Consider the following 21806-nt stretch of genomic DNA (forward strand, 5'->3'; position numbering starts at 1 on the left):
TTGAAAACCAGATGGTGTTGTTTTAATTCCACAAGAAACTGGAAGAGTTAGCATTAAGCAAATAAAATTGTTAGATTTATATTGGTTAGATTTTGCGTTCCCTTACGTAACTTACAACAAAATATTTAAACTTTGAAATATTCCTTTAAATTCAACTTTGAAATATTCATTTAAATTAAAAATATGATCAACAATCATATGAAGATTGGAGTTTTTTAATCAAACCGTTGATAGGAGAAAAAAGCCTAAAAAAAAAGAGAGAAAGAAAAAAGATTCAAATGAGTTTAGTATATGCACTGTGATTTGCTTTTAGTGTAAAAAACTTTCTTTTAAATTCCCTAATCACAATGATTTGCGGTCCAATTATCACTTTGGGAAAAAAAAAGGACTTATATACATAGGATATATACACAAACGCCATATAATTGAATTGTTTTTTGAAGTTTTCTTTTTTCGTTATTAAATATTAATTCCTTTTACAGAAGGAAGATATTAAAACAAAAACAGTCTATTAAAATATTCTTTCGCAAGTATTTAGAACACCATTTAGCAGAGTATCAAATCCACATTTACAAAACTACTCGAGTTTTTACCTGTATAAGTTGTATTAGGACTATGCGATAAAAATTTTTAGAAACAGACATAAATTTCATGCAAATTTATTGAAAAAAAAATCCTCTTCTAAACGAAGCTCTTTTAAAAATCTTTCACGTTTAGAAAATGGATTTTCAATACCGAAAACAGATTACTTTTCAGATATTCAAAATTTTCGGCTACACCAGATATCTTTATGGGTTTTTTTTTAATGCGGTTTGTTTAAATACTTTAATACATAATAAAATAAAACCCTGAGAACGAGGATGACACTAATTATCACCAAAAGTGATTGTGTTATATCAAAATTAATTGTTTTCATTTTTATCATTATTTCATCTCCAGTGATGTAAGTTCTGTTATGCGAAATACACTCTTGAAAAATGGAATCGGGAGCACATCTATAAGGAAATTTAAAACAAAATTTTAAGCCAGAACAGCGGGTTTAAAAAAATAATAATGAATTTCAACCTTTTAGAATCTAATTACGTATTATATTCAAGGACACTTTAATAAAAAATAAATTAGATATAGTATTTTTCAATAAAAATTAAAAATGGTAAGACATACTTGAACAATTTCACTGCGTACTGAAACTCAATTCTCATAAAAACGTTGTATATATAGGTCAAATGCGATAAATATTTCGACCATATTAACCAACTAGGTAATCTTTTAGTATAAAAACCTGCTAATAACATGGTTGACATTAGTAAAATTACAGCAACAACAATTGCTTTTTTAAGATTTTTTACGCTTCCACCAATAATAAGTCCGGCAGACTAAAAAAGACATGAGAAATATTTCATCAATTTGAAAAAATTCGAAAAAAAAAATATTAATCTACCAAATGCTATTATAGAAGATAAGGTTTGGAAAATACATATTCGAAAAAAAACTTCACAAACTTTCTCGACGAGGATTACCTGCGCCGTTAGAGTAATTAACATGACGTTGAAGAGTCCGAGAAGAAATATAGGAGAACGATTGAGTCCAGTGAACCAGTATGTCAGTGTGTAAATAAAAAACTGCGGAAGAAATAAAATCGGTAAATCCACAATGTTTTTAGCAGTGTAGTACGCTGATAGACGATACATACCAGCAGCACGCTCTTTGGCAATAACCTTACTTTCAGTAGGAACTGAAAATAGAAAACTGCTGTTACTTTTAACGATTGTAGAACTTAAAAGAGAATGCAACAGAAATATAGAAAAATAGAAAATGCAACAGAACTTTAAAAATACTTTTTATGTCCTTAACCCCGTAACAACAAAACGTAAAATGCTTTAAAAAGCTTATATACGGAAAAAAAGTTAAGATCGCCCAAATGCCGATGGAAATTGTTTAAATAAATCGAATCATTGAATATTTAAATCGAAAGAGAACTTAATTTGTTGTTGCAAGTTCTGTTTTAGTTAAAGAATTATATCTTACATGTTAGAAGCGTAGAAAACATTTGGTTGGCAAACATATATATCATTAGGAAGAAGATCTAAACATTTACAGTTTTGAAATAAAACGTAGCTAATTAGATAAAGCAAAAAAAAAACGAAAACTTCCTGCCGTTTGAAAATTCATCTAGTTTTTAATCTAAATATATATTATATTTTAAGAAGTCAAAATATATCCTATCAGGATACTAATGAACACATGTTGGATAAATTTAAGCATTGCAAATATATATCTATTATCAACATACAACACCCTGACGATCTTGTAGAGATTTTTCATCATATGGTGTATTGAACCATATCAGTGCAGCTAGCGTGGAAACAGAAAATGCCTGAAGATAAACCAAACTTTACAAGTTAGATTCGATAGTAAAATAAATTAATAAAAAAGCAAGTGAATAATCCAAATGTTCAAATACTAACATAAAAATTGCTGAGAAATCTTATTTAGAAAAAAAAAAACAAGCAAAGTTTTTCTCACCTGTATAAAGCTCATTTTGTCCCAAACTTGCCCTTTTGATTGTAAAAAGGCGCGTTTGCACAACGCCGATGTTTGTGTAAAATATCCGGAAGGCCATTTTCCTGCATGCTCAACATTAATTATGCATTCCTTAAAGAAATAAAATGCTTTATACCAACTTGAAATTTAGCAAAGTTTTATTTCTCCAATTATCTATCCTCAGATGGTTTATAAACAATATACTCAAAACTATTTCATAAGATTAGAAAATAAATTCTATTATACATCGTCCGTTTCCTTTTCATTGATTAAGTCAATTTTCTTGGCATGACCATTTGTAAGTAACTCCCTAACATCTGCATCATCAATCACAATATTTGTATGTGATTTACAATGATCAGGAGAGCTTGTATTGCTATCAAGGGTGCTTGAAGAAGATGCAATTTTGCCAGAATGTAGAGCGATTTCTGCACACTGGGGATTTTCTCTAAAAAGAATTATTTTTATGTTAAAAATTTGATTAAGGAATTTTCTGAATAAAAACAAAAATAACATTAAAAAATAAAAACTATGAGAAAAAAAGGAGCCTTAATTATTTAACTAATTCTATTTTTTTTTAGTTATTTTATAAAACAAAAGATACAGCTTCTTTTTATGAGAAAAATTATTCTAAAATCAAAAAACAAATACTTTCTAAAAGTTAGATAGCCTTCAACAATTTTGTTTTGAACTTCAATCTCAGCAGTAAGCTGGTCCACTAAAATTGTTAAAATTGTTTTTGATATGTACAAAAAAAAATATTGACATGTGCAAAAAAAAAATTTTTTTATGGATAAACAACTTAAGTAACATAATTTATATATAATTTTGCATGAATTTATCAATTTGTAAATATATATATATAAAGTTACTAATAAAATCTGCAGGATTCCAATTTGGATAGCAAGGCATTCCAATCGATTGAAAAAATGGTAAAACTTCTGAATTTTGGCCAAAAAATGCAACCTACAGATTAAATTGATAAAATTTATTATCCTTATATATATATATATATATATATATATATATATATATATATATATATATATATATATATATATATATATATATATATATATATATATATATATATATATTTTAGTTAGATAATATAGTTGTGTATATAGAAATTTTTTTAAGTTCTAAAACCTTTCCATTGCATAAAAGAAGGAGCTTGTCGAACATATGAAACACATGACTAGAGGGCTGGTGAATAGTCATGCATATTGCCCGATTTTCAACCTTTGCAAGTGTTTTTAAAGTTTTTATGAGACCCAGTGCAGTTGATGAATCTAAACCTGAAGTTGGTTCCTAAATTGGAATTCATACATACATACATACATACATACATACATACATACATACATACATACATACATACATACATACATACATACATACATACATACATACATACATACATACATACATACATACATACATACATACATACATACATACATACATACATACATACATACATACATACATACATACATACATACATACATACATACATACATACATACATACATACATACATACATACATACATACATACATACATACATACATACATACATACATACATATGAGCTAGTGAACTTCTTAAAAATGTTTAAAATTAAATCAATTTAGACAATTCTGTTTATGAAATATATAAAAAATACATACATCCATAATTATACACGCAGGATTCCTAATAAGTTCAACAGCAATACTACAACGTTTTTTTTCACCTAAAAAGGAAATTTTAAAAAATTATTACAAGTAAACTATAAAGATCTATACGATCATGACAGTATAAAAACAAATATATATTATATATGAAGATGCTACTGTGCATAATTTCTGCAACAAATAAAAGGATTCATTATGTTACCTCCTGAACATCCTGGATTGAAAAGATCACCTCCCAATACTTAAAAAAATTTAAGCAACAGTATTACACCCAATATTTAAATATATACAACTGTTAAGTAAATAGCACACAAATAACTTTTGAAAGATTGGATATAAATCTTATAGCATTTTTATAAAACTAGTATAGAAATTAATACATTTTTTGTGTTGCTTGATAACTATTTTTTTCTCATTGTAAATTCTATTTTTGCAATCTAAAATTTATACTATTTCTTTTTTTAAATTCTTTATCATTTTTAAAGAGCTTTTTAACATAACTTCTTATATAAACAATCTCATTAACATAAATATACCAATAAGTTTTATTATTTAACTTAACAGCTAACATTCTTTTCTAATACTAAATATTTAAGCTGGATTTTTTTTTAGATGCAATTATGTTTTGTCCAGTGAAGTGAGTTAGAAAGGCAGATTTTTGAACAAAAATGAATTTATAAATAATACTTAAACTGAGACTAATAAACTTTTGATTTAACTTCTTATAATTTTATGAAAAGAAATTTAGAAATAAAAAATAAGTATATAGGTTGAGCTAAATAAAGCAAAAACTTGCTGCATATTATTTTACAAAAAAAAAAAAAAAAAAAAAAATTTAGAAGAGAAAAATTTGCAAAGAAAATATGTACTGTAAATATAATGTATTTTTACTTTGTGTTAAAGCTGATATCAAAGGCCACTCAAATGCACTTAATTAGTGACAGATAGTTATACAAAAAACTTAAAGTATATAAAAATAATTTACATCAGTTAGAGCTTTATCTGGCAAGTTTTTGGGTTTTGTTTCTTCTCGATGGTGTCACTACCAGATCTGCCAAACACAGTAGCCTCCCCATTAAATACTATTAGTTTTAACTGATACTTTGTGTCGATCAGATCCTTGGAGATTAAATACAATACTCATGTATCTTATACAGAAAAATGGAACTTATTTACCTTAAAGTGTTAACAATACAACAGAAAAAATATTTATATTAAATTAAGTTCTATATTTTGAAATGATTTAGTTTTTTCAAGCTATTTTTGGCCTTAAACCGGTAAAAAATCTCAATATTTACTTTCATTTTCAGACGGTCAAGGCACAGACCGTTATATATAAAAACATTGTTTAATTACAAAATTGTACAAATCGGCAAAACGGTAAAATTATTCATTTAAATTTGAAAGGAGTTTACAAATGTGGCTGGGATAAAAGGTTCCTTAAGTGCGGTCACTAAATAACAATAAAATCAGTAAAATACAAGCTGAGGTCAAATTTTAGCTAACTTCATTCTCGATATTTTAGCTTTGCTTAAGCTCTGAAGCATGTTTTGCACAATTTTTTAGACTTTTTACTTATCACTACTATTTATTAACAAAAAATCATAATATGGAAAAGGTAACAAGTTTTTGCAAAAAATCCATGTTCGAATAGTATTACTTGTAAATTTAATATCTCCGGAATTTTTAGAAATATAATTGTGAATTTTTTACATTAATGCCAATGACTACAGTGAACATATTGGCACTTTTAACTCCATCCGGCACTTTGGTACCTTTTTTCCCAGCCGGTCACAAATGATTCTAGTTTTAAAAAAAAAAAATCTGCCAAATGTTTTTAACAAAAAATTCCATAAAGTGTAAATAAAAATCATCCTTCAAATTTAAATCAAAGTTCTTAAATTTATATTTTTAAACAGACAAAAATAGTGGAACTTGCAATATCAATTGTTGATAAATCAGTTAACGTACTTTCAGAAATTTTGATTTATTTTAACTTAACTTATGAAAATAGAAAGTTTCATAATATGTCAACTCCCAGTAGGCACTGGACGTCCCTAGACGTCCAGTGGACGTCTAAGGACGTCCAATGCCTACTGGGCTACACAAATATTAGTCGATGGGTTCAAAGTTTAAGCTTCGGGGACTTTTTAACCAATTTTATGCCTCCCCTTCTTGTTCTGGAAGAAACTGGGTTAAATGAAACTACGAATTACAAAAATGATAACTTTTTTACGATGTCAAATTTTTCTTTAACACAACTCTAACGCTATGGTTAACATTAAAGTTACAATGAGGAGTCGATGGATCACTTTTATGTTTTTAACATTATTTTTTAAACTAAATCTTTTGAAATATCTTAAAAGTGCTCTGAATTTTTAGCGATTTCAGAGCACTCTTAGGATTATTTTAAAAACTCAAAATCAATTAGAATTAAAAACAGCACTGATTAGAATCTTTCAGACTATGGCCTACTTAAATATTTAAAAAGCCCATGGTCTGTATGATAAAAATCAGTGCTGTTTTTAATTCTAATTGAATACTGTTGCTTTCAGTTTTTCTCTAATTTTTGCTTTTAAATACAAAAGAAGATTTGTAGTTAAAATACTCACGTGGCAAACGATATTCTCCCGCATTTTGCAGGACGGTCCTGTATTTTGAAATTTCCCGAACATATCAATGTACCAGTCGTCGTGTACCACTGATGTTACCTGTAGTATTTTTGCAATACTAAATTTGAATTTTTGAAAAATTTTGTTTATAATTTTAAAAGATTTCGCCTTAAAGTCGAAAGATTTAAATACACACTTACTCTCTCTCTCTCTCTCTCTCTATCTCTCCCTCTCTCTCTCTCTTTCTCTCTCTCTGTCTCTCTCTCTCTCTCTCTGTCTCTCTCTCTCTTTCTCTCTCTATGTCTCTCTGTCTCTCTCTGTGTCTCTCTGTCTCTCTCTCTGTGTCTCTCTGTGTCTCTCTCTATCTCTCTCTGTCTCTCTGTCTCTCTCTGCCTCTCTCTGTCTCTCTCTCTGTCTCTCTCTCTGTCTCTCTCTGTCTCTCTCTGTGTACCTCTCTCTCTGTCTCTCTGCCTCTCTCTCTCTTTCTCTCTCTGTCTTTCCTTCAATTTTTGCATAAATTGTATTTTTCTTATTAAAACGAACAAAAATTATATACATTTGGACGAAAGATCGCTTGTTTTGGTGATTGAAATGTGGAAAAACGCTGTGCAATATCATTTCACTCTCGCAATGCCATTGCACTGTTGCGATGTCATTGCATTGTTGCAATATCTTTACACTACTGCAATGGCGTAGCAAGAAAGTTGAAAGAATTTTAAATTTTGTAGATTACGTAGTGCTTTTAACTTATGTTTGATATTGATTTTAATATGATTCATATGAACTTGTTAAACAACTATGTTTTACTTTATTAAATGAAAATATTTATAATGGGTAACATTATTCATAATAAACTATATATCATTATTTTGCGTTAGATAAATATTAAAATTTAACATTAAGCGTATGTCACAACTTAACGCTAAAAATAAACATTCCACAAAATGCTCAATGACAAAGCACTTAGGACGAATCCGAAATAAATTTCAATACTTCACACTTTGTATTGTTCTCAAAGATAAATCTGACATTATCATCCTACATTATATGACATTATTCTGACATTATTCTTTGTTGTTCAGATTGTATAATGTCTGATAATGTCAGATAATGTTAGGTAACGTCAGATAATCTCATTTATCAGTCAGATAATGAATCTTTATTTAATCATTTTTATACATTCCTTATTGGCGCATTAGTGATAGAGCAACGGTGAAATTAAGGTAGCGAAGCAACCCAAGTTTTAATAAAACAACTGCGCCATTGTAAAAAAAGTTTTAAATAGTTTTTCATTATAGAGATCATGATGCTTACCTGTATTCTCACATTTCCGCAACCCAAGGTTGTCTATAACTTCGTTTATAATTGATAACTTTTCTTTCCATTTCATGGAATCTGGAAGTCTGATTTTACCGACAAACTAAAAAAATCCCATTTAAATACTTTTAAAAAATTCGCTTTTAAGATGTATTATATATACAACTTATGCGCTGCTTGACCTTCTTCTTCAGTGTTACCTGATCTGTATTTACAAAGCTTGTAAACTTACCGCGCAATTCAAACTTTGAAAGTTAAACGCGCGCAATTCAAACTTTGAACGATAAACGCGTTAATTAACACTGTACAAGCGGCTTTGTGTAAGAGCGTGACTGTGTCAAATATTTAGTATGTATAGTTTTTAACTTAATTATTTTGTTGGTTAAAACAGCTGAGCTCAAGTGTACAATTAATGAAGATAGAAGAAAGGTTACGGCAATTAGAGATATGGGACAATTCTGCAGGCTCACCATGATATTCTGCAGGCTCACCTCGATATTCTTCAGGCTCACCTCGATATGGCTCCCAATGTTAAAAATATTTTAGACAGTTTTATTTTAGTAAAGTAGTGGCGTATTTAAATTTGTTATTTTTTGGTTTATTATTATTATTATTACTATTATTATTATTATTATTATTATTATTATTATTATTATTATTATTATTATTATTATTATTATTATTATTATTATTATTATTATTATTATTATTATTATTATTATTATTACTATTATTATTATTATTATTATTATTATTATTATTATTATTATTATTATTATTATTATTATTATTATTATTATCATTATTATTATTATTATCATTTTTATTATTATTATTTTATAGCTGATTGTATCAGCACGATTATTTAACAGAAGATAGTATCATTTCATCAAATAAACTGATTTATTTGATGATTTACGATGAACCACAGTTCTTTTCTAACACAATCTAATATTAGTATTATTAATTAAAATTCCGTAATAAGATAAAAATAGTTTAGCCAATAATATTTGTACATTAATCTCAAATTATATTTGGTAGACCAAGTATTAACTTTAGTATACACCTAGATATGGATGTAAGTTGAAGGCAAGTGTATGATTGGGAAAAACTTACTTCTAAAGACTGTCGCACTGTTAGATTTGAAAAAAATATATCTTCTTGTAGAACATATCCAATTTTCCTCCGCAAAAACTTTGATGCTTTTTCTCCGTTTATTTTAATTGTACCAGATTTCATCTCGATTCCTTTTGTTTCCCTTCCAACAAGTAAATTGAGAAGCGTGGATTTTCCGGCGCCTGCGTAAAAATAAAAATTGTTCCAGTTTACTAATTAATTTCTTAAAATTTTATTTCAAAATTTTTTGGTTGTTGTTTTTAGGTGCAACCTTTAAGCTTTTAAGTCATTTATCTTTACCTTCGGTTTTTTTTCTAGATTTATGTTTTATTATCCAATACTTAAAAATATATATGAAAAAAAATTAGAGTAAAAAGAATTATTTAAAGACTTATAAATCTGAAAGATTCCGATTTACCTGATGGTCCCATGATGGCAACGACCTCCCCAGGCTTTATTTCTCCACTAACATTCTTCAGTATTTCTTTGCTGTTAACGCTGACGTTTAAATCGATGAACTGTAAATGAACCTGCTCTTTTGATCTGAGGACTTTTGATGTCTTTCCAGAGGAACTTTTTGAGAGGCATATGTGTACAGATGAATGTTCATCTGCTGTTTTTTTACTTAATTTTACTTCGGCCACCATTATTGATAGTTAATTTTACACTATTTTACGTTGACGGAATAGCTGATCTAAAAATTAAGAATGGATAAAAGTAAATAAATCTTTTAAAAGTAAACAAAACTTCAAGAACGTGAAAAAATAAAAAAATTTTTACACTACATTGTAAATTTTTCAGCTTTTCATTAAAAAAAAAATTTTTTTCAAACTTCTCAATTATTTATTTTCATCCAACTGCCCATTTCACTGTAGCGTTTTCTACCTAAGCAATGTATTAATAGTGTTAATCTGTGTACGTTAATATATTTATAAAGGTAAGTAAATAATTCAAGAGTTGTGTAGCGTTTATCTGTTTGTAGCGGTGAAATTAAATGAATGGGCAAAAGATCTTTCAAAAAAATAAAAGTAATATTTTAGTGTTCTTTGTCTTTTATCTTTTGAAAAAAAAAAGAAAAAAATCTTGCATTTGATTGGCTCTTACTTAACTCCTTTTCGAATATAACCTTGCACAATAGATTTTCGTTCGGTAAACTTTATTCTAGAGAAGTAGAAGATTTGTTATTTATTTGAAATATAGTATAGTCATATGTAACATATATAACAGTCATATACAACATATATAACAGCGATTTTTAATATCTCTTTAACGAGTTGGCCTTTAACATTTTAGTTATTAATTTTTTTTTTTTTCGAAAGAGAGATTTTTGCTTCGAAGTTATTAAATAGTACAGAGGAAAATTATCGAAGTCAATTTCTTGCAACAACGTAACGTAACCATTAAATCTTTAAATCACGAAGCGTGATTTTTTAAGAATGAACTTGTGACGTATTACAATTAAACACAAAACTCATGTCAACAACCGGATTTGATTTCAAAAAAATGTTAAGTTTACATCAAATTTTTGTTCCTCACTAAAACTAAAATAAAAATTTAGAAAGATTTTTTAAAAAATTAAGGAATAATTAGACTTAATAACGGCAATTATCAAACTTGATCCCAAATTGCAAAAAGCAATTCCAAATTTTCAGGGTTATGAGTATAATAGCCCTGAAATATTGCAATAACCTTTACATAAGGTTTGACGCTCTTTTAAGTAAAATAGATTTATATTTATTAAGGTAGAGTTTTTTTTTCGAAAAAATAAAATTAATCAGACAAAAAAAAGTTTTGGAAAACGTTTTTTTTTAAAGAACCAGGTTTTTTTTTGTTTTTTTTTTTTTAGTAAAAATCTTCAGATAACGGAACAATAAACATTTTTCTGAAAATTTCAAATCTAAATCTTAAATAGAAGTTGAGAAATCACGTTTTATGTTGTTGAAAACTTTTTTTAAAAAAGAAATGAGAAAGTAGCTTTGAAATAGGATGTTTTAAAATTTTTTGTTTCTTTAAAAGTGTAATTCTGAAGTCAAAGAAAAATAAGCGCCATTCTCAATGGGGAAGTTAGAGAAAATAAAAATACTAAAACTTAATAAAACACAACTACCTAAAAAACTGCATTAATCTTTGTATAATAGCTTTCACGTTGTTTATGCTGAGCTCAACACCGCAGGTTGACTTTTTGAAATCGAAGTATGAGAAGTGTTAAAATAAGCGATTTGAACTTATCAGTTTTTAATTTACAAAGTTGGTCATTTTTCGACGACACCACTCATAATGAGACGTATTATACTATTCGTGTTTTGAAATAACGTTTACTTTTCTGACGACTATCGCGTGGCATTTTATTTTTCTTGGAAACAAATTCACATGCCTACCTACCTACGAGTGAGATTGGTTTTCACTATCAAGACATTCAATTTGTACATGTAATGAAAAAGGTTATAGAAATCTCCCACTGACATTTTGGACTAAAGGTTGTCTTGCACTTAGTATGCTATAAAAAAATTGAAGTCACACTTCAAATTCAAAAACGAACTGATTTTTACAAAACTCACCGTTAAATTATCTTCTTCGTGCAACTTGATGAAAGCAATTTCTATGTTAATCTGTTTAAATATGAATTTTTGTTTTTAATGGCCGTGAACATTTGAGTTACATCACTGATTTATAACAACTTCTCGCGTTACATTTATTGCATCACTTGTATGAAACACGGAGAAAATAATTGCTGAGGGATGTTTTTTCTACAGACCACACCAGAATTAAAATTTCTATTTAAGTGACGTAACATTTTAAAAGGGGTTTTTTGCGTATCAATAATGGCAAGTTCCAAAAAGAATTATTCCAAAAATTAATCATAATTCGAAATGAACGGTTGTAAGCTTTGCAACATTTGGAAATTCTAATATTTTTAACGACATTTTAAATTTCTTTAAAACATTTACATTTCTTTAAATGTGTTTATATTTTTGCTTGTTTTTCATTTAATAATATTAAATTATTCAAAAATAGATTAAACTAATATTAGATGATTCTCCAATGACTCTTTTTGACCTCCGGTTTGAATCAACATCTTTTTTTGAGCCCTATTACGTTTATCATGTTTGTAACGTATCAATTGAAATATAACTTGAATCCAGTTTTGCTTTGATCACCTGCAAATCTAAATAGTTAAATTCTTGTTATAACTGGTTTTTATTTTTCAAATTATAAGCAAATATTCTCGTGATTTTTTTGAACGAATTTGTTCTGTTTTAATCAAAGACTCGATTAAAAACAAAATCAAAAGGAACCATTTAATTCAAGACATTTGTAATGGAAAAAGTCGTTATCATAAACATCTTTATTACAAAGTAAATATCTTCTAAAAGGAATATTACCCAGAAGTTATAAACCTGATATCTGCATCCGCATCCTTTTCTCGCCAAGACTTTTGTTGTGCTTCAGCGTCAGAAGGAAGGATTCCTTCTGACGATGACGCCTAATGTTGGCAGCTTTTAAATTATATAAACAATCATGAAATAGAAAATAATCTTCACAAGATTTTGCCAAGAAGTGTTATTAGCTTGGCCTTTTGTAGCAAAAACTTTACGTAGCTACAGCTTTTAATACTAGTAATTGTATTATCACGAAGTTGGTCTGTTCGGCTGTTCGGCTAACTTAACTAATTTCTACATAACAGCCGCGGACTTTATTAGTAACAAAAAAACAAAAAAACAAATTTACACCTGTCATTTTTTTAAATGTTTTAATTTTTCAATCAAATTTAAATTTTGTTGGTGTTTTATTTCCTAAGTAAAAAAAATATATATATTTTTTACTCTTTGATAAAATATTTGGTTGGGAAGCTCCTGGATATGATTGGCAGATGGAGAACTATGATTTTATATTTTATTTATAGGGCAAATAAAAGAAGACAGGTTTTTTGAAGAAAAAAGACTGCTATCCAGCTTTTCATAAACATAAGCATTAAACTGGTTTAACAATAGGCTTATACTATTTGTCTGGTATTAAACTGGTTAAACTATGGGCTTATACTACTTTGAGTTAAAAACAGTGCTTTATTTCTTCCATACAAAATGATTGTAATGACAATAAGAACTTGTCCATAACTAATAAGTTTATTTCAACTTGTTCCATTAGTTCCATTTCAGTCCTTCTTTTCATTAAATAGACTTGTTTCCAGAGATGATCTGATTTGAAACCTTCCTTTAATCTTTGGAAACAAATCTTTTAATTTGTTTCCTTTTGAGAGTTATTATCAAAAGGCACAAACTATAAGTCCTGAATCAAACATAAGACTCTTGTTCTTGTTTTTGGTAGAAAATAAAATCAACGCCGCTGGTTTTGTCTGTGATTTGTGTAAACAAATTTTTAATCAACGGAAAGCAGAAGAATGTTTTAGTTATAGGGAAGGAAGTATCTACAGAATACTAAAAAGATGAAATCTGAAAAAGGATTACTGTAGTATATAAGATCATCTCTTGAAACAAATCTTTTACAAAATATTTACTCATGCCATACTTTAATTCGATCTTTATTTGGATACGTCATCCTGTATATTTCTATTTGTTTAGGAACAGATGAAGGGTAAGCATTGATGGTTTATAACTATATTCGTGTTGATAAGAAATTTTTTCAAAACACAGGTCATTGTAAATATTGATTGATAAAATGTAATTACATAAATATGATGAAGGAAATACAAAAATAGGATTGGAAATAAAATAATCACATAGTAAAGTTTCACAGAAATTTATTTAGTAACACCCATAAATGAGACTTTTAAAAGAAATAAAATATAGAAAAAAATAAACAATATAATTTATTTACAATATAATGCATATCTCTACAAATTATAAGATATATAACGAAAAAATTATAGATGTTAAAAAAGTTAAGCATACTATTAAGGTCGAAATATGGACTGACTTGAAGATAAATTCTGTTTTTGTGCGGAGAGTGTTTTAAGAAAGGATGCGCTGGTATGCAGTGGAGTTATTTTCAAATTTAATCATCTGTTTTAGTGGCACAGTTAAAGTTGTTCTAAGTATCTTAGGTTATGTCTGCATGTTGTCCTTTTATTAAACAGCTGGTTTATGGTAGGAACGTATTGTTGATCCCAGACAAATGAAAAAATTTAAGAACTGGTATAATTCATAGAAAAGAAGAACATTTGATAAAAAATACAGGATGTCACTAAAGAAATACCTTGGCACGAAATGAATTATTCGTTTTGTTCTACTTTGAAAGGATTTTAAAAAGGTAGACGGCTTTTGATTGTCCCCAAACATAACGTGCATGTCGTAAATATGAGCCAAAAATTAAAAAATATGGATAGTAACATTAAAAAGTTATTGTAATGCCAAACCTTTGCTAACTTCCCCTTGGAAAGGCTATTTTTGAGAGTAAAGTCTTTTTCATGTGTTTTGAAAAAAGTTTCTCATGTCACAACACCAAGATAAGTTATATTACTACATAATGACAATTTTCAACCACTTATCTTAAAAATCAAGTATTTTGGATGATTCTTCTTAGTTTTCTTAAAAAAGTTTATATGCTACGCCTTAAATATTAGAATTTTCTTTTTTTTAGTATTTAATGATACTTTTTTATTTCGAAGCCATTGAACAAGACCAGGTATATTTAGGGCCGCATAAAACAATAAACTTTTAGATATATTTAGGGCCACATAAACTTTTTTAAGAAAACTAGATGTCAGTTTAGTTTGCGGGTCCTTAAATCTATAAAACATCGAAACCTAAAAAAAGGCCAATCGAAAAGTTTGGAAATGCTGTAGCTCTGCCATTTTCAGATAAAAATTGAAATCTTTTAAATGGATTTTTGAAGAACTCTGATAAAAGAAGATATTCCTGCTTCACGATAACAATAGATGTATCCAGTTGTATAATCTTAGAATCTGTCAGAGCAATTTTTTAAATCGCATTCTAAATTCGATTTCAGAGTTAGATAAAAAAAAATCTCAAGTTATTTGATATAAAATTTTTTCAAGATGATTTGCTGGCTTCCACCCACTTGGTGGCAATAGTGACAGACCATATTAACTTACCACCAATAGTGGTATAAAGTCGTCATTAGAGAGTTAATTGTCAATACTCTACATAGAGTGTTACCAACTCTACCATTTCTCTTCTAGGTTTCTAGCAGTGGCCTTACTAGTTTATTGCTTCTTTGAAAACATTTTAGTAATAAAGTATTTTATAATTTTATATTTTGGTATAAAACTTATACTTTAGTACTAAAATGTTTTTAGATTAATTTTTTCACTTCATTTAACTTTTTTGCAATATTTCAAGATATCATTATTACAATTAAAAAAATTGCATTTTGGAAATGATAAGTGGTTTTTAAAAACATTAAGATGTAACAAATACATTTAAATCAACTTCAGCGGCATTAATCTTTTCAAGAAGAATAAACTCTTTTCAAAAAGATTTTCAAATAAGTTAATGTTTAAACTAAATTTTAAACTAATACAGTTTTAAATTTTATGACATCATTTTTGAGCTGAGCATGAGGTTGTTCGCTCTTGGCGTCAAAAAAACATCGAACGGTTCAGGATTAATCGTAGTAGCGTACTTCCCGACAAGTTTTGGGAGCGGACAGCCGTGTGAAACCTCAAACTTAAAATCCCGAATCAGTCTTGTGAAGAATACAAAAAGCTCAGCTTCTGCAACTGCTTTTCCCAAGCAAACCCTTGCACCAGCCGAAAATGGTAAGTAACTTGTTGCTTTGTTTGGATCAATCTTTTTTTCTTCGTTCAACCATCGATATGGGTTGAATTCCTCTGGATCATTCCAGTACTTTGAATCGTGGTGAATTTGCCATAAGTTTATCAAGATAGTTGTACCTTTAGGAATGAACAGGTTTGCAAGTGTCGTTTCGCTAGTTGTTTTATGCGGTAATCCTAAGGGAGATAATGAAGATGTTCGCAAAGTTTCTTTTAATGATGCTTTCACGAGGTCCAAAGAGTCTCGATCGTTTAAGCAAGGATACCTATGTTCTCCGACAACTGTAATAATTTCATTAAATAATTCATCTTGAAATTTTGGATAGTTAACCATATACACAATAGACCAGAGTAACGTATTCATAGTTGTTTCAGTTCCTGCTAGGAAAATGTCTCCAAGAATAAGTTCTAGATGATCATCTGTTAATTCTTCAATGTTTCCTAACATGCTTTTATCTTTAGAGAGTTTTATAACAGAGTCTGTAAAGTCCCGAATATTGTTTTCGTCATACGTTTCTCGGTGCTTTATCAACTGCTCTTTAAGGATAGGAAAGAATTTAGAAAGTCCATTTTGAAACTCTTTGATTCTGTTCAGCGGTAAAAATTGCAGAAACGGTATAAAACCAAAAGCAGCGGTGTTCGAGATTCCAGCAACTATTTGATTCATTGCCAAAAGAATTTCTCTAAACTCTGGATCAGAATACTGATACCTCTTACCAAAAACAACAAAGCAAATTACGTTTAGAATCGCAACACCTGCAAGTAAAAACCATTTTGGAAAAAATTAAACTTCTAGAAATCAATGGGAATTGACGTGGTTCATATTTCATTTCGCTATGCTAACTGATTTTTTGGGAAATTATTCCAAAAACTTTTAATAAATATCCGTTTAACAATAACAAAAAAATTGAATTTTAACATGCGAGCAGGAATTCTCTTCTAGTCCCTGCATGGTATTTCTCGTTGAGAAAATGTAAAACTGAAAACAAACAACATAATCACAAGTCTAAAATTTCAATGGATATCTTTCAGTGAACTAAGGCACCTGTATAAATTGATATAAGGTAACGAAAAGAAATATTCTTACCAAACTCAGTTTGCAACTCCATGGGACCATTTGACTTCTTTTTTAATCTTTCGTGCAAATCATCGCTTTCTTTTATCATCAATTTCTCAAAACGTCCTGCTCCTTCTCCGTACATCTTTAACGAAGAGTGTCCAATTTTACGCAAAATTTTCCATAATGGACCGTAATCTTTGAAAGCAATGTCTTTATACCCGCGAGAAAACATCTCTGCATTGTATGATTTTGGTCTACCAGCGAAAATAATTGCTTTTTCAATTAGCGCTTCACGAGTAGCATTAATATCTGAGACTATGACAACTCGGTTCATCCCAAAACTAATGCTGAAAACATTACCATACTTTTTCGAGTAATTAGCAAATGTTTGATACGGTCTCGAGCCAAATAAGTGAAGGTTACCAATAATTGGTAGCGGAAATGGTCCTCGTGGAAGTTTTCTGCATTCCAGCAAGTGCTCTATGTAGGAAATTATAACATACAGCAAGATGGGTAAAGAAACACCACATAATACCTCAAGCAGCATTTCTACAACCAGGTAGATATCAATACTTCTGTTGCAACGTGATCTATGCGTTTTTATTTTTACAACTGCTACCTTGTTGCAACCCACCGCTTTATGTTCGTTGTTGGAGGAGGCTTATGCGATTGTAACTTTGATTGCAAGGGAAGTTTATATACACTACCTGCAAACCAAATAAGAATCTTTGTAATTAATTAAAACCATTTTTATTTATAAAAAAAAGCAGTTTACGTAAAACTAAAATAAGCGTTCTCCGTTGTTTGGCTGCCAAAAGGTTGTAGATAAAGTAGATGCCAAATATTTTCATTAAAAATCGCATGAATGGAAACCTTTTTCGCTTCAAAATGTAAAAAAATAATACTTTAAGTATGTTGAGAGGAGGAGGGAGCATCTGATTTTGTTCTTTTTTGAGTGCTTTTAAATTAAAGATTTCAAAAGAATTTCTATGCTGGAGAAACTATAGTTTTGAGGAATAACCATATAATGACAGCATAGCACACAGAGGCGGGAATTATTTACGTCAATCAACTATAATAATTCCATAAAACTCACCTTTTTGAAAATAAATTACCAAAAATAGTATTAATGATATCTTTATTTATTTTTAAAGAAAACACAGACCAGCAGCCTCAATTTATGTTAGTTGTCTTCCTTTTAAAATTGTTTTCATGCATAATTTATTACACTGTTAGTAATGGTTCATCCTTAAAAAGGCTTCCTCTGAAATGAACCGCTCTGAATTGTCTTCTTTGTTTTAGTATCTTTAAAATCAATATTCTTTTCAAAATATCAAAATGTCAAACAGTTATCTAAAGCCATTTAAAACCCTTCATCAAAACGATAAATAGGTTTTTCTTGAATAACTCCGTTTTTAACATTAAACCCATTGACACACAAAGCCGGCGAATCGCCGGTCTACTACATTATGGTATTGAAACACTAAACCGGCGTTTCGCCAGTCTGTCTTTACGTGGTCATTTTATGCATAAAAATCATTGTCAACAATTTTATTCATGTAAATATTACTCATAATTTAGTGTTAAGGTTTCTTTGAAATAAAAACTTGTAAAAATTAAATAGTGTTTCAACTAACAAAATATGTGAAAAAAATTGTAGTGGAATGGGTTAACAAGTGCTGTTAATAAGCTCTTATCTCTGCCAGCACTTAATCTTTAATTTTACCCCATTCTCCTCGTTCTTTTAACTATCAAAAGAGCTTACTTTTTTACACATACAGGTATTTTTTTATTTGTAATTATATAAGAATAAACGCTTCAAACAACTAATAAATAGGAAAAAGTTGAGAAAAGGGACAATTTGCATATCAATATAATATGCATTTTCTTCCTTTATTTTTCTTCCTTCCATCTAAAAATAATCCCAAGCTCATCTAATCATTTAAAAAATTTTTTACTTTTGTTTATTTTTTTTTTACATATTAGTTAACCTTTTCGATATTTGTTTTTAATAATTTATAAAGTAAATATTTCATATATAGTAGTGAGAAGTGGAACACCCTGAGGTAAAAGTGGGACAGTTAAAAAAGTGGGACAGTCAAAAAACTGGTCGTACTTTTAATTATTTTTTTTCTGAATCATAAATTGTAAATCTCAGCGAAGCTTTATGTTTTCAAAATAAAAATTAAAAAAAAAAATTTCATAATATTCTTCTAATTGTCCCAAACATGTTTGGTGGTAAAAAAGTTTGCCCAAATTTGCTCATAGTCCACGTCTTCATCTTTCTCACTCAACAAGTATCCTACATAAAATATTTTTTGTGTCAAGTTCAATAATACAATCCTCAACATTCACATCACTTAATTTATCTTCAAAACCACCCCCTCCCACCCACCTTTCACCCCCAACATTCACACCAGCTAACTTGCTCTTTTTTTTATCACTTTTTTTATCACTTTTTTTTACTTTGCACTTTTTCAAAGTTTTATCCTCCAAGTCATTTCTCAATCTTAACTTTTATTTGAATTTTTATATTAGTTTCTATATATCTATATTAAATATCTATATTTTTATATTAAATTTTCATATTTCTATATTAAATATCTATATTTCTATATTAAATTTCTATATTTCTGTATTAAATTTCTATATTTCTGTATTAAATTTCTATATTTCTAAGTTAAATTTCTATATTTCTATATTAATTTCTATATTTTTACATTAAATTTCTATATTTCTATACTAAGAGTTAAAAACAAGAACTATGACTTGAGGTCGAAATCAAAACACTAAACGAAGCTTGAACGATCCACGTTGAATAAGCGAAGCTTGAACGATCCACGTTGAATAAACGAAGCTTGAACGATCCACGTTGAATAAGGATTATTGCTTATACTGACACAACATTTAATTTAAGATCTGCAGACACAAAGAAAAAAGAAGGGTTTAAAAATCTTAAAGAAAAAAAAGAGAAAGAGAAAGTGAGAAGAAAAATATTTTCCACACGAGTTTTAAGAAAGGAAGAGAAGGTTTTAAAAATGTCGGGAATAGTCTCAGAACAGACATTTTAGGGATAGTTCCAAAGAGGGTTTTTTTTTAATAAGATTTGATTGCGTGTTACTATTTGTATTTGTAAAGAAGTAAAAGAAAAGATGAGTTAAAATTTTAGAATTATTTTTATAGTATTTTAAATATATATAATAAAAAAACTACTGGTCTGCAAATACTTTTATTGTTTACATTTCGAGTGTTTTAAGATTTTGTTATTAAAAATTTTGTGTTGAGTTTTAGAAGACAACAAGTCTACCATCACACGATACATACACGAATTATACATGAATACCACTCGACGAGACACATACACACATACATACACACTGATATTGATATTGTCCATCTGGTGAAGCCCCATTAAATAGGTTCGCGATCTTGGATTCGCTTATAAGCGTCGAATGCAGATAAAAACTTGTTCCTCGGCTGACGTTCTAAGATATGAAACCTTTCAGGGGAATTCAACAATTTTTTTTAGTCAGTGAGAATCTGATTCTCGCAGGTGTACTAGCCTCCTACAAAAACTTGAAGTCTCTTCATTTTTTACATAAATTGTGAGACTTTTGTGCTATATAATATTCAGTTAAAATCTATAATATTCAGATAAAAATCTATACATACCGTATATACTGATGCATAAGTCGAATACTTTAAGCTATTTAGAAAAAGCTCATAAATCTTCATTATAAACGAAGAAGATGAAAATATTTATCTGTGGGAAATAAAACTTGAGTTTTACATCGGTTATAAATATACTCTAATTAATCAAAAATAGGAGGTCAGCTGAAAAATTTATACTTCGACATAAATAACTGATATGTAATTTTTCGTAGGGTAAATACTTTAATTTATACAGACTTTATACAAATCAAGGAAAGAAAAAACATTTTGGAAAAGGTCCTATGGTTATCTAACATTTCGTAAGAGTCTTTGGTTCTGGAAAATTGAAGCAGAGCTATTTTTAATCGGCCAACTTTGTTGTAAGGTGTACAAAAAATCTTTCTCGCAGTCATTTTTGACTTGATTGTAAAGTTTACCAATAAAGTTGTTTTGTGAACTGGACGCCCTCTTCTCTGTTAAACTAAGTTCCAAATTTTAGTCAATGTATCGACTGCGTTTAGAAAAGTTTAGAAATATCATTAAAAAGTATAAACCTCATTACAATAAAAGAAAACACAGAGCTGAACTTACGAACTCTTTTTTGTTATAAAATCACAGAAAAATCATCCCAATATTCTCCTTAGAGACAAATTGACCGGGTGGGGCGTTTAATTTTTCATAAATGCAATAAAAAATCTTCTGTGTACTTTTTTTTAGCAATAGTTTTATTTAGTACACAGTCAGTAACCTTTCCGGCGGTTCTGAGTCCTGTGCCAGGTTATCAGCTAGGGGCTAAGTTCTAAAGCCTACGAGTGCTCTGTGTCTATTTCATCAATAACTACTTCTCAATTATTTTTAACTGGTCAATATTTTCTTACTTAACAGATCTCATTTATTCTTTAAGAAATTTTCATATTGTTAACAATTACTGTCGTCGTAAATTTTTACTAACTAATGTACTTATGAGTTGTTGACAGAAAATATACACTAAGTTTCTTTAAAAAAATAAATTTTTAACATTATCTAAACATTTTGTTGTTATTGATGCGGTTTTTTTTTATAAAAATTAATA

The 21806-nt window shown here is 28.7% G+C and overlaps 1 protein-coding gene and 1 pseudogene across 5 annotated transcripts; both read right to left on the reverse strand.

Annotated features, from left to right (window-relative positions):
* Positions 1–425: 425 nt before the first annotated feature.
* Positions 426–12005, reverse strand: LOC145180585 (uncharacterized). Of its 5 annotated transcripts, none has more exons than XM_090082192.1 (16): positions 11828–12005; positions 9688–9963; positions 9270–9451; positions 8151–8256; positions 4427–4465; positions 4219–4283; positions 3694–3855; positions 3417–3510; positions 3196–3262; positions 2791–2992; positions 2527–2655; positions 2294–2377; positions 2029–2086; positions 1521–1735; positions 1165–1376; positions 426–995 (listed from the first exon to the last, which is right to left on the reverse strand). In XM_090082192.1, exons 2-16 carry the CDS (start codon positions 9914–9916, stop codon positions 803–805), a joined length of 2037 nt encoding a protein of 678 aa, XP_089938318.1. In that variant the 5' UTR covers positions 9917–9963; positions 11828–12005; the 3' UTR covers positions 426–802. The 5 variants fall into 5 exon arrangements, with proteins under 5 accessions (XP_089938318.1, XP_089938321.1, XP_089938320.1 ...); XM_090082195.1 differs by lacking the exon at positions 11828–12005 and adding an exon at positions 11377–11400; XM_090082194.1 differs by lacking the exon at positions 11828–12005 and adding an exon at positions 10374–10397.
* A 3776-nt stretch (positions 12006–15781) lies between these two features.
* Positions 15782–17630, reverse strand: LOC145202176 (steroid 17-alpha-hydroxylase/17,20 lyase pseudogene; annotated as a pseudogene).
* Between the last annotated feature and the right edge of the window lie 4176 nt (positions 17631–21806).

The sequence above is a fragment of the Hydra viridissima genome, unplaced genomic scaffold (assembly GCF_058129835.1).
Source record: "Hydra viridissima isolate aposymbiotic clone 2 unplaced genomic scaffold, HvirCarnegie_v1 scaffold_3, whole genome shotgun sequence".
NCBI classification, from domain to species: Eukaryota; Metazoa; Cnidaria; class Hydrozoa; order Anthoathecata; family Hydridae; genus Hydra; species Hydra viridissima.

Excerpts from the sequence above, each read along its gene's own strand:
- LOC145180585 (XM_090082192.1), bottom strand. The coding sequence starts at position 9,916 with ATGGTGGCCGAAGTAAAATTAAGTAAAAAAACAGCAGATGAACATTCA. Across the intron at positions 4,466-8,150 it reads GCGGAAATGTGAGAATACAG|TATTGGGAGGTGATCTTTTC; the intron begins GTAAGCATCATG and ends AATTTTTTTAAG. Across the intron at positions 2,656-2,790 it reads ATGAAAAGGAAACGGACGAT|GAATGCATAATTAATGTTGA; the intron begins GTATAATAGAAT and ends TATTTCTTTAAG.